Source organism: Periplaneta americana, chromosome 5 (genome assembly GCF_040183065.1).
Source record: "Periplaneta americana isolate PAMFEO1 chromosome 5, P.americana_PAMFEO1_priV1, whole genome shotgun sequence".
Lineage (NCBI taxonomy): Eukaryota > Metazoa > Arthropoda > Insecta > Blattodea > Blattidae > Periplaneta > Periplaneta americana.
The window spans coordinates 128140344-128154532 of record NC_091121.1 but is presented as its reverse complement, the minus strand read 5'-3'; the positions used below and the strand labels follow the sequence as shown (position 1 = coordinate 128154532).

General features: G+C 37.2%; 1 protein-coding gene across 1 annotated transcript in view; it reads right to left on the bottom strand.

Annotated features, from left to right (window-relative positions):
- Poxm (Pox meso) overlaps positions 1-11263 on the bottom strand; it is a 438127-nt gene extending 426864 nt beyond the window's left edge. The window contains exon 1 of the mRNA XM_069826611.1: positions 10783-11263. Within this exon, the coding sequence (XP_069682712.1) occupies positions 10783-10792 (10 nt within the window). The 5' untranslated portion in view covers positions 10793-11263. The remainder of the gene's footprint in view (positions 1-10782) is intronic.
- Positions 11264-14189: the final 2926 nt, after the last annotated feature.

Below are 14189 nucleotides of genomic sequence, written 5' to 3'. Positions count from 1 at the left end.
TCGATCTATCAATGCCGTTTATAACATAGGTTATAGAAGAAAGACTATTTGAAGGGTTCAGAGCCATAGCGGGCCAAGCGCCATTTATTAAAAACGGAGAAAGCAAGGGTTCAACTTAAGTAAATACCATAATTTAATGAAGATTGACATATCATTTAGTTTTAATGTGCATACTTTATCTTACTTGCTATATGTTTCGTTAAATTATTGTAATCACTTAATTTTAACTCTTGTTTTCTCCATTTTTAATAAATGGCGCTTGGCCCACTATGGCTCTGAACCCTTCATTTCTCATTCAACAACGCGGTGGTGATCATATTTAATTGTTTCGTGTTTTAATAAAATGCCAATTCTTTACGAACAAATTGGTGTTTTTATTTTTGTGGAATCTAAGAATTTGACAAATTTTAATCATTTCAAAAATGGGAACTTACTTTCGAATAACCTTAGGGGAGAGTCGGGTAGTATCGGACATCGGGTAGTATCGGACAGTGCGTTTCTTTCATCTACCACCATATGGTAGTACCTGAATGACATGGTTACGTTTCTCTATGCGACATCAGAGAAACGTAACCATGTCAATCAGGTACTATCATCGTGTGGTAGATGAAAGAAACTCACTGTCCGATATTACCCGATGTCCGATACTACCCGACTCTCCCCTATATATTGCACCTACATAAGGATAGGCCTATTAGGCGTACTAGTGACTTGAGCAGCGAATTCTGCATTTATTTTATTTGCTCCTGTTTTCAAATTAAGTTATTTTTGTCTTTGTTGGTTTGGTTTGTAATTCCCTATTTTGCTGAATTGGGTTTATTATTTTTTCTTTGTTTTACTAGTCTGGCTGTTTATATTTAACAATATTAATTAAAATATCAAGTTTTTTGTTCTATGATTATGCTAAAATGATTCTCATCAAGTTGTGACCTACCAGTGTTTAAATCACACAACCACCAACCACTTGAACATTGCACGCAATTATAGATTAATCTGAAAATCCCTTGTAAGTTATTATTTTTCTCTGATTTATGTAGCGCACGTAGGTATCTGTATTATTTTTTTAAATATAGCTATATAATATGAAAATTGTTATAACTAAAATGTAAGTAGGGTTAATAGTAATGCAGCCTATATTAATACTCGTAGAAACGGAACGCATTTTAATTGTAAATAGGCCTAGGCCTTACATAACTTAGCTAAATGCATTTATAAGTAACTTATTGTTAGTTGATTGGGTTTTAAATTAGACGTTAATTGATAAACCTGGAGTATTGCAACGGTAGTGTTGTTCTTATAACTCCCTCCTGTTAATCGCAAGTTATTAGCAGTTTTTACTTCTGTAAGACCAATGCACGTGCTTAAGAAGTAGACGGACAATAGCGAAGTCTAGTTTATGACACGGTAGGCCTGCCTGAAAACATCCAGACTCAAAAGTTGTGGCTAAGTTCCTCTACAAAGGTTAAAATAAACATGCACCATAAAGTAAATCAAATGTCTACAATTTTCGAAACACTGTTTGGAAATCTGTCACTGATATAAAATCGGAATTAATATGATGAACACAAAATAATTTTTTTCGTTTTCTTTTTAATCGGAACACGAGCACATGTTACGAACTGAACAAACACGTGGTGGCTCAAACGCTGGCGCGCTGGTCTTCTATCCAGCTGCCCGGGTTCGATCCACGGCCGGGTCGTGGTGGAGTTTGCGGCGAACAAAGCAGACTTTTTTTTTTCGGAATACTCCCGTTTCCCTCTATCATTCCACCAACACTCTCCACCTCCCCCTCATTACACCTATCATTTGTAATAGTAAAAATAGGCTGGGGTGAACTCTGCAGGTAGTACGGGTTTCCGATGCTGATATAGGAAGGGCTTGAAGCTCCGGCCCCTGGGGCTCATTAGGCTACTCGTATGCGGACAGGACCTGGTTCTATCAGGGGCTGAGGGAGGATGACCCAGCTGACAGCGTCGGTTGATCAGGAAGGACGGACGATTGTAACTTGCAATGGAAAATATTAACTGCACTGCAAAGAAACCGGACGGTTAATCACTCACCATGAAAACTGCACTGGATGAGCGAGGAGTAGAAGATACAAACTGCACTGAAGCTATGAGCTGATATTTGTTGCATAGACTGTACTAACAATTGACTTTATTATGAATGTCGATTATAAAACACTTGTTCAACACTAATACTGTATTTTATGCAGGTCGATTATCAAGCACTTGTTCAACACATGCTGTACTGTACCACTTCAGTTTGTTATGCGTGTAGATTATCGAACATTTGTTCAACACTAATACTGTACTGTACTTTGGCAAAGCTATAACATGTATTTTTTATGAATCTGAATCGATCAAGTTTTCCTTTCTGGTAATCAGAAATTTATCTGTCAACGTAAATTTGTTCCTTCTTAGTGTGCGAGTTTTTTCCTCTGTGTGGTGTATTACGTAAATTTCGATCTGAAGACTGATTTTTTCCCACCAGGAATTGATTAAATGAAACCTGCACAGAAAAATTTTAGTATTTGCTCACACGTTTCTCACTGCAACATGAATAGCTATTTCGATATCTGAAATTACTGTAGCAGGCTCAGATTTCTTATTAAAGTTCTCCTCACATTTGCTACAAATGGCAAATTCAAGCAAGGCGATGTATCGATTGTCGAGAATGTACACTGTACACTGTACAGACTGGGCAAAAATGTTGGACAAAACTTAATAGAATGAGAAAAAGTGCAATTTACAACATCCAGTGCAATTTACTACTTGTAAAATCAGTGCAGTTTACATACAGAAAGTTTGAATTCCAGTGCAATTTACCACCGCCCGAAAGGACTTGGAACTTATCAGGGTATTCGTTCGCGAAACGGGACCTGGCTCTGTAAGGGGCTGAGGCGGAATGGCTCACCTGTCAGCGTCGGATTCACGAATGCCATTTAGGCCACCTGTCGGACTTAGACAATCATCGCATGTATTGAGCGCACAATGAGCCAAATCGTGTCTAAATGTACGGACCCGTCACTGGTTCAGCCCATGTAAATCCAGCCAGCCAAATAGACATGTAGAATAGGTAGGCTTAATTATGCTTACGAGGTCGTTTATACTATAGTTAAAAACACAGTGCTCAACAAAGAGCTACAGAATTTCATATTAGCCTAACATAATGAAATAAGTCTACAAAAAGGGGGGGGGGAAGCGTCCTAACATTCACCAAAATGTTTTCAATTAACTATTAGTATAAACTGTCACTGTCACTAATTACTTTAGAATGAAAATGGGAGACAAAATATTTTATGCCTTTCTGTAAATAATGCACGTTTTTACGAATTAGAATAGAATTAACCACAAAAATGTTTACTGATTTGAATAATGTTGTACAAATAAATTTAGAATTATTGTGGGAGACACGGAATAATTTCGTACTTTTATTAGGAAATACGGGTGCTTATAAAATAAGCATACGTAAACAAGAAATAAGACCACCTATGCTGGTCTCATACGTAGAGGGCTCGGGTTCAATTCCCGGTCGGGTCGAATTTCCTGGTTGAGGTTTTTCAGAGCTTTTGCTCAACTGTAAGGCAAATTCCAGAAAATTCTGGGCACAACATCCCTGAATATCACAGGCTTCATTCATTCATATTCATAACAAATCAGTAATACATCTACAGACGCCATCTAGTTCAGAACAATAGAACCATTCTCAACAATAGTACACAGGCCTTCAGATTTCACCCAAAAGATTAACTCGCGATATGACCAGAGATGTTAAAGCGTGTATAAATAACAACATAATGATGATGATGATGATAATAATAATAATAATAATAATAATAATAATAATAATAGCCTAATAATATATTTAGGTTATAACACGGTGTCTAATAACTAGAGTTCTGCGTTTGGTGACTGAATACGAAACGTCGATCATACTATTATAGGCCTAAGATAGGCCTATAGCCGTTGGTGAGGGGAGCAAATAGCGAGTCAACAGATCACGATGCTGTCTTTCCGCACGCTTCGGTATCTACTGTACTTATGTTCACATCTATTTATTCGTATACCTATGTTCATAACTCGATGAACAACAGGAATAGTAAGCTTAGATACATATGTACAAAATACCACTTTGCTTTAACAACAACAATAACAAAGTAGTTATTTAAAGGCAGCTTAATTTACATGAAATAAAAGATGTTTAATAGAGATAGACGAAACAAAAAAATTCAGGAGCCAGCCCTTTTATTTTCAGGAACCGGTACATTTTGTCCACACATGCAATGAGAAAACTATTCGAACAAAGATATAAATACATTTACTGAAATATAGCCTAATAAGCATTATTAGAGACGCTCTGTACTCCTCACTGAAGCTACGATGTGGCAATATCTCCAGATGCGCAACTACTGCTAATGAGAGAGCCTACTAGACCTAATCTAAAAATAACATTATTCCTACAACCACTTCTTGACATAAAAGAAATAGAAGTCTAAAAAATGTTTAACTTAATAAACAATTCAGGCGCAATATAAACATTTCTACCATGGCTACCTGGCACCCGAAATTTGTTTACCCCTGATTTTTACAATAAGTAAAAGTGAACCGTATCTAGATATGATAGGTCAATTAAAAAATATCCCAAGTCCCAGAACTAAAATTCTTCAGAAGGAGCTGAAAACTGATTAATAATGGAAGAACATATTTTGCAAATGTAATCCAAAATATAGGTCATTGTGCGATTTGTAGGGGAATGAGGAGCATTTCCCCATCACCGGCTCGGACCATCTTTGCCTCTAGATATACATGACATATCTCTGCCAGGAATAATTATTTTCCACTACATACAGTAATTATTAACTTAATAATTTTATTATTAGACAAGAATCGTGGATAGGATCCCTGAAAAGAGATATTTTTAATGGTCGCTACAGCAAAGAAATAACAATCAGCCAATCAGAAGCTTGGTGATGTTGAAAACTAAACTAGCCAAACAAAACATCACGGCGTGCAGGCCTCCGAGCCCTTACTTCCTGGACAGCTACAGCGACCGTTTATACGTGTGTGTGTGTGTGTGTGTGTGCGTGCGTGCGGATTCCTTTTATCACCAATAAAATGTCTAAAAAACGAAGCAAGTTTTCTATCTTTCTTTAACAATGGTGACTCGCTTGGCATATGCGATATCAGCAAAATTCAGAAAATATAGGGGGAAATTGTTCTAAAAATCTTAAAATCGTTTCCGACAGTAAGGAACCTACTAAGTCTTAGGCCTATAGACTTACAAGGAGAGGACACGCTCTGTATATCACCGAATTAAATAAGATTTCGTGACATGAAAGTACAAGACGTACTATTTAAAGTCATACCTGGTATGGGTGGCCAATGACCCCTCGTTTTGAAAATATTGGCTATTGTTTGTGACATACTTCCGTTACGTGCCTAATAGGAAAGCATTAGACTGTGTAACGGCGTAGCTCATATGGTTGGATGCTGAGTTGCCATCCAGGCAACCTAAGTTCGACTCCTAATGTCTTCTCATTTTTAAAGCTTGATATTGTTATTATTATTGTTATTATTATTATTATTATTATTATTATTATTATTATTATTAATTTTTTTTAATTCACTTTCAGTTGTAGCTCCTATATTCAAAGCCATGTTGAAATATGCGTGGTATGCATCAAAATTAATAAACGAACGAGAAGTGTTTGTGAATGTGAATGATATCTGTTTCGCAGTAGAAATGCGGAAAAATGTGTGTGTCTGTGGACAACCTCCTTTCATTTGCTGTGCATGGTGCAGGAAATATGTATGTTTTGTGTTTTTATGACATTTATCATAATGAATCGGGACAAAATGAAGTGGAATAGCTGCTACAGAAACAGAACAGACACCAGTGACACATCTTACCTGCCTACATGAGCAATATTTCATTGTTTATCCTTTACAATACAATGCTAGTTAATTAGTAATTTGTTTAAAACTACGTTGATAAATATGGTATATGTAAATAGATAACTGTGATCACAATATTAATCATTATTAAAAGAAAAAAATATAGGACTAGTTAAGATTCGAACTGAGGTTGTCTGGATAACAACTCAGCAGCCAACCATATGGGCTACCCTACAGTCCTATGCTTCCCTATTAAGCACCTAACGGATGTATGTCACAAACAATAGCCAATATTTTCAAAACGAGGGGTCATTGGCCACCCATACCAGGTATGACTTTAAACAGTACGTCTTGTACTTTCATCTCACATAATCTTATTTAATTCGGTGATATACAGAGCGTGTCCTTTCCTTGTTAGTAGTTGCGCTACAAGAGAGCAAATAGTGCGTCTTCAAATATAGGAAACACTGAGAGACCTCAAGACAACGAACTAAAAATAAATAATTTGGAAACTGTGTTCTTCTTTCGTGTTAAAAAAAAATCTTGGTTATCTCACAGTGACAACAACGATCGGCTTATTCTTAAATACGAGATCTTAATGTTGAAAGTATAGAGCGTGTAAGAATCGTTAATATTTTTCTAGTTATGTCTCTACTAATAGACTAATCCAAAAACTAAATGATAAAATTGGCGATCATTCAAAATGTAAATCTCATTTAAAATATATGAAATTAGTGAATAATAGGAAGAAACAACTTAGACTATTGAAGGATCCATGAGTGGAAATGAGAGATTGTGGAATAACCAAAGCCATATTAACTTATGTGATGGCTAAACAGAAGTTGTCATTCAGAACTTATCCCACGGTAGTTATAGACCTGTATAAGTTAAAAATGGGATTGGGGTTTCAGTAGGGAATATGCTACGCTCCGATCATGCTTAACGGAATATATTATGTTCAAAGAGCCACCGGCGTAGCTCAGTCGGCTGAGGCGCTTGCCTGCTGATCCGAAGTTGCGCTCGGGCGTGAACTAATTCCCGCTTGGGCTGATTACCTGGTTGGGTTTTTTCCGAGATTATCGCCAACCGAAAGGCAAATGTCAGGTAATCTATGACGAATTCTCGGTCTCATCTCGCCAAATACTATCTCACTATCACCATTCCCATTGACGCTAAATAGGCCTTAACCTAGTAGTTGATAATAGCGTCGTAAATAACCAAATAAAATATGTTCAGAGGAGACGAAATGAAATAAACTCTAGCGAATTACATTATCGAATCATGTTCTAATCTTAGTATCGTGATAGACAAAAGTACAACAATTTCGACAAAACTTGTTTAATTACATTAGATCTATTTAAGTTATATACATAAGCCTCTCTTTTGAACACGTTCCGTGCAATTATTTTGTTAATATTGCTGAATTGTAAAGTGCGACTGGGAAAGGAATCTTTAACACCTTGTTAAATAAGTTACTCTAGTCAAGTACAACATTACAGTAAAGACACTTGAAGACCGTTCGGTAGTTTCGCAACAGACAGAGCAACAACAATGCAGGGAATGACTATTCTGCTGCATAACCATGTTCAAAAGGATTTAATTATTGTGCATTGCATGAACCACAAGATTGAGCTGGTTGCGCATGATGTTATGCGTGACGTGGTAGAAGTAGTATAAGGCCTATCATAGCAGGGATGGGGAACTCATATTGTAAACAGAGCAGTAAGCATGAGTACCTCCCTACAACAGTAGCTAAGATAGCGGGAGACGCTAAGCCCTCTGAGAGGCTGTTCCCCGTCGCCTACAGTCTTTCTCAGACATCTTATAGCCTACTTGTATTCGGTATTTTCTCAAAGCCCCAAAAATTAGAGGCTAGGCCTACTAGAATAGTATCAAAATAGCTGTCATCTGAAACACTAAAACTAGGAAACGTGTTTAATGTATGTTGGATTGCTTCCTCATTTAATGTTGTTCGAGCACTTAGCGGGAACGTTATAGTGCTTTGGTAGTTATTTTCACACAAAAGAACCTAGATGGTTCCCAATCATCCCGAGAGCGGACTAAAAGTGTAGTAAAATGCCTGACAAAATGATTGTTGTACTAGAATTGGCTATAATGTATGAAGTTCTAGAAATTTTGAAAGCTCTGTCTTTGTATACTTATCGTCGTTGTTCCTGCAATAACTCATATGTGACATATTTACCGATTTTCTGATTTTTTCTCTATTAAATAAATTAAATAGTGATACAGCAAATAATAAAATCTCCTATAAGTTATGTAATTATATTTCTTTGTTTCGAAAATGTAAGAATCCACAGTCTCCTATGTACGGCTGCCATAAGATGAATACATGTGTTCTTTCCTCCTACTGAAAGATTTTATATTTTGCACATAGGAGTTATTGCAGGAACAACGACGATATGCAAAATCGTACATAGGCCTACACATTCAGCTCTTAAGGCAAAACAAGAAATTGAATTAGCCATAAAAGCGCTAGAAACATAAAAAATCGTTCATTCATTACGGTTGAAGAAGGTAATTCGGAAATTAGAGGAAGACCATACATTCGAAAGAATCTCAATTGAAGATCAAAAAATTTTAACAACAAAAATTTTTAAATTTCCGAAAACATTTTTTCAGTCTTTTTTGTGAACAATACGAGCCGTTTTGAAGACATCGACCTTTTATCGGATGCATCAGCCTTCAATCCCGTTATATGACCCTTAGTTGAATGTGAACATGTGTTTAATGGCGATATGTCTACACCTCGCTTATGTAGGAAGGTGTAATAAGTGAAAACATGTGCGCATCACTTATGAAAGACTTTCGTATCTACGAAGAAAATTCAAAATTAATTTCGCCCTGTGTGCGGTTGAAATTATTCCCATTTCTACAGCCGTATGTAAGCGGGGGTTCAGTGCACTGATTCTAACACCGACTGGTCAATGGAACAAGTTACACGTTGAAACACTGAAATCTGATTTTATCTCAATAAATGGTCCTTCAGTACATTGCTTCAATCCATAAAAGTTTGCAACAACATGGATCGAATCGAAATGTCATAGTGGCCTGTATAAATCAACAGGGAATCCACTAATCTCCGAGCGCCTAGATTTGTTTTGTTTTCGCATGTTCACTGAATAGCAGACTTGAACTGTAAGGCTACGTAAGATCGTATGCCGCCAATCTATAGGCCTACTCCATACATAAGCCTACCTACACTGTTGCGGATTGCTTGGAGACTCTAGGTAACGAAACGCAGGACTCTACCAATAATGCCCGGTATTCAGGATTATAATTAAGCTGTTATGAAAAAATGGCACTAAACATATTATGATGTAATATACCTAAGATTTGCAATCTTCACGTTACAAAACGGGCATCGGAATAAATTCGTAATTTGTATGATGGACACGAATTGTATTTTTTCTTCTGGAAAATCTGTGCACGTGACTACGAACTAGGCCTGCAGTAGCCCACGTAGGAAGAAGCGCTGCAGCCGAATAAATTCCCAAACGTCCGAATTGATACCCAGTTATCGAAGTTATCCCGCATGGGTGATGTCCGAGTTGATTCCCCGTTCTTGAATTGAGCCTGCTTACATTTTATCCGAGTTGATTCCCACATTTTCCTTCCCATTTAGTATAGACTTAGGACTGTCTATTTACAAGGAATCAACTACTACACGCAAATACTAAACGACTAAAAATAATTACTTAATATTGGGGAGGAACTTCCAACACACAAGCGTTAAATAATCAAAACGGCTAATTGCTGCGCTACTGTAATTAATCATTTGCTGTTCAATATCTTAAGCCTACCTACTGCTCCTTTTTTTCTTTTCTTTTCTTTTCTTTTCTGGGTGTTCTCATCGCTTCAAAGCTTTACATTGAATTTCTTTTAAAACCTCAATGACGTGAAAAATGTTCGGATGAGGTGAATAGAATTCTACATTGAACTTACTGTGAAACTCTTCACAACAATTTGTAGTGCGTTCCGTGTTTGAACTAAATGCTGCCTACATTACATGTGGAAATTCGCAATTTTCTTCGCTGAAGGTATCCAGTAAGTAATTAAAAAAACTCATCCAGCTTTTCATTCACGGTTTTACGAGCCATGAGATCAAAAGTGAAACAGTCTGCTGCTTCTTCAATCGGTGGAAGTACGGGTAAACCAAATAACATTTTAAAAATCTCCCTATCTCAGATTTTTTTATTTTTAAACTCATTTGACAAGCCCACAGCATTTATTTTCCTCCACCAACGTTGCGCCAAATGGAACCTGCAGCCTTTCAGTATAGTTTCAGGCCAAACTGAGAGAACTGCCCAGTGAATGCTTTTCTCAAAATCAATGAAAACAACATCAGGATTTGTATGATTTTTTAGTACTTGAAGATCCATTTTGTATATTTCAACAGTTTTACCTGGCAGGAAGAAGAAAACCAGGGGAAGATAATGGTTATTCCTTGATTCATGCTCTATGAAAATCTGATAAAAAAAAGCGACGGACAGGATTTGAACATCCCATCTAAAAATAGGGTTTTCATTTTAGAGAGAACATCCATATTGCGTACTCATGTTAATGCGACAATTTTTTTTCTGGTTCATTCGTCCAAAGGGGAATCAACTCGGACGTCATTCATGAGGATTTGGGAATCAATCCGGACGCAACCGGAAGAAGGAAGCCGCTTCTAAGCTTAGCCTATTGTGTTCATGAGATGAGATGAGATGATGTCTAATATCGCCCGGAATGAAATATTATGATTGTAATAAAATAAGAAAATAACGTGCAATTTTTAAAAGGCTCTTGTAGAAAAATGTCGCCCTATCGCTTCGTAAGGCTTAATTAAAATGACGGACACGAAATAATTTGCTGTTTTACTCACCAGCATCCATTCCTGTAGTTTCGGAAGGGACCAAATCTCGGGTCAGCGTGCAGCAGTCTCGACTCTCTTGTGTTTAGAATGTCTCATCAAAGTTGCGGAATTGTATGCTATCCCTCATAACGAAGTATCCTCCATGTGATGCACACGCTAACACAAATTAAGAAATCACAATGCGTTTTTATTAATGTGAACGCTGCACTCGAAACACTAGCAAGACGTCAAATTTGTGTAGTGGAAACCGGGAGTAGGAGGCGGGAAAAGCCGTGCAGATTGTTTATTAGTTTATGATTGTATTTCGCAACACACACCAGGTGTTTTCTCTCTCTCTCTCTCCTCTCTCTCTTTTTTTTTTACTAGTCTAATGTTACGTCGTGAACTGTAGAATCACCGGACGCAGCCCACTTGGATCAAATGCGTCGTATGTGCAGTGAACGAACGTTCGGACTGACTGCCCTTCCACTCATCTGGAGTGGACCCTAGACATCACAACACATGCTACACAACCACAAACCCCTCCACTCCCGCCTTCCCTGCCGCACCCTCCCTCCTCTACATTGAGAAACAGTAAAATTCCTTAGTACTAAGAATAATAAACACGCCAGAAAATGGCTTCAAAGTTCCGTTTCGACTCCCCCAAGGGCTGTATGGAACGACGCTCCCCGCTGGACGTGTAACCAGCCATTACCGCTCCGGCTCATTAACATCTGTGCCAATCAGGGCACAGCTTAGGCGTGGCCACGTTGCTGGTTGGTTCCTATTCTCCTCCAATGAAGTGGCTCTTGGACGCGAAGAGGAGAGAGGCCGCCGTCACACTATGCTGTGCATGGTTTCGGAGTGAACGCCTCTGCTCCTCAGGCCGTGGCTGCGGCAAGGTGTCTGTATACACTTGCAGGTTATCTCGATGACACGCCATGCAATTAACTGCTCGCTGAAACGTATGATGGCTGACAGAGCACGTCTAACCTCCGAGGTGCATCGGCTTGAAGCAGCCGTGCACGGGTTACTTTAATCAGAATCCTCATTAGAGAATTAATAAATACTCGTAGGCCAAAGTAAAACATTAATAGTCTACTATTAATGAGAATTAATGTTATTACAACTAGGCCATTCAAACAATCAGATACATCTCAAATCCTTTAATGAGTTTTATGTAATTTTATTCCTTCTCGCTCTACCTACAGTCGTGAAGAAAAGCTTTAGGTATATGGATCATATGCGAAGACTAAGAGGAAGACAGGAAACAGGAAAAATTAGAGAATGCTAGGTTTGCAGTGAAAGACCTGCCCTTGAACAGAACACTATGTAAGTTATGTAGGTCTATGTATCGTTTTGTAAATTTCTCTAATAGACATAATTTAAAAAAAAAATATTAATCTCCTTGTATTTTTAAAAGTTCGTTCCAGTCCTTCTTTTATTTGCAAGTTAGTGTTGCATATGCTCTCAATTAGGGTCTAAGAAATTCTTAACGTAAAAGAAAGTCAACTGAAGAAGATTAGCCCAGCGAATAGGGAGTACAAAGAATGTGACACTGAGCGAATTTTCCTGTGTTTTGTTTCTGTGCGCCGGCATTTAGTTCCACTTTCAAGCGCTAGAGGTTAGTGTAAACGAGCACACGCTAAGATAATAATTGAGTATAGAGTTGAGACACAGGATCCAAATAGGCCTATCGCCTACCTTATTGCATAATCCAGTAACGCTTTGCTTCATATAAATTCAAATTAACAGCTTTTCCTTATTTCTCAGTGACATAGGCTACTAGTTGTAAAAGGCTATTTTTTTTATATTTTATATATAATAAATTAGGCTACATTATAAAATAATAGACTATAATACATTATAAATTATGCATCAAATTCGTTTAATATTTGTATATATTATAATATTAGTAAAATGGTTTTACTTCTCATAGGAGTTTTGTTTTTCTACTTTCAGCGCTATCAAATCATTACATATTTTAATTATTGTTGTTGGGGTCAACGTCTCAACTCTCATTATAAAAGTACTCTAGAGTCTAGACATTACAGTTAATGAAGGATTTATTATTTCATCGGTCCAATTTATTTTGAGTACATAATGTACCTAGATGTATTAATTGTATGTGTTATATTTCCGCTATGTCGACTGCTAGCTGATGTGATGTCAGTGCCAACTCCAGGGAGAAACCAGAATCTTGCACTCAAACTGGTTTGAAGTTCATTGAAATCAGTCCTGCTACATCAAAGGTACCGACGCGAAGTGTCCATACTGCATAATTATTTATACGCTTGTTAGCCTACAGTTGGTCGATCAAAATCCTTATTAGAAATTTAATAATTTCAATAATAAAAATATTTTTTAATTAATGGAGTTAAGTAGCATACAAACTTAGGCTACATCTCAATTTAAACGTTTATTTCAGAAATCCCCTATCGAATAAAATAGGTAAAATGGAGTTAAGTTTAGATTCATACTTAGATGTAGGTTTAGGCCTACACATCGTTTAGTGCAGAAATCCATTAAGCCTATGTGAACTTTGACTACACTCATGTTTCATATTTTGATACAGAAACCCTTCAAATGCCTAAACATACAGATTTCTGCTCTAAAATACGTAGGCCTACGGTTGGCAGCCAGCCACTACTTTCCAATACGTGGGTATTCGTTCCATTCTTGTGACCGCAATTTTGGTTCAATCAAGAAACATTAGAGGAAAGCTGATCGAGTCTATACCCCTGGACAGTAGGCCTATACACAAATCATGAAGAAGGCAAGTAGAATCGGTCGCTTTTCCATTCATCAGGTGTCGACTGATGAAATCCTATCTTTCATAGATTGGTGGTCACGTTCGTACAAAAAATGACAAACTCTGATGAAACTTTTGGACGAGGTATGGTAACCAAAAGATCAGAGAATTCCATTCAAGATAGTCTATCATCATTCAAACAGTCTGTCTACAGTAGGCAAACACCTGGTAAAATTGTCGTAAAGTGGCTCATTGGTGGCTTGTCTTCATCTAACTTTAGTCTCGGGAAAACTGCTGATGTTCCTGCACTACTATCGCAGAATGCTTATCATAGTGGAATGATCCCAATGAATAAGAAAAAAACTGAAGGAGTCGCAGAAACTTTTGTAAAACACCGGAGAACAAGCCTATTAAAATTTCTATAACTTATGATATAGGCTACTGAAGTTGTCGACTACAGGAATAGGCTAGGAATTCTGCCTAAAATGGTTCTCAATATTAGGCCTAAATTTTGTAAGAACAAAATGTTTTTTTTTGTTTTATTTTATTATTTTTTTCTGTTTTAAATTGAAACCTGTGTGGCATACAAACAACTAAGACTTTCTAAGTCATTTTCCCTTTGTTCTCATTAAAATGGCATGTATTAATATCTTTATCAATAGGCCTAAATATTAGTCTATTAATT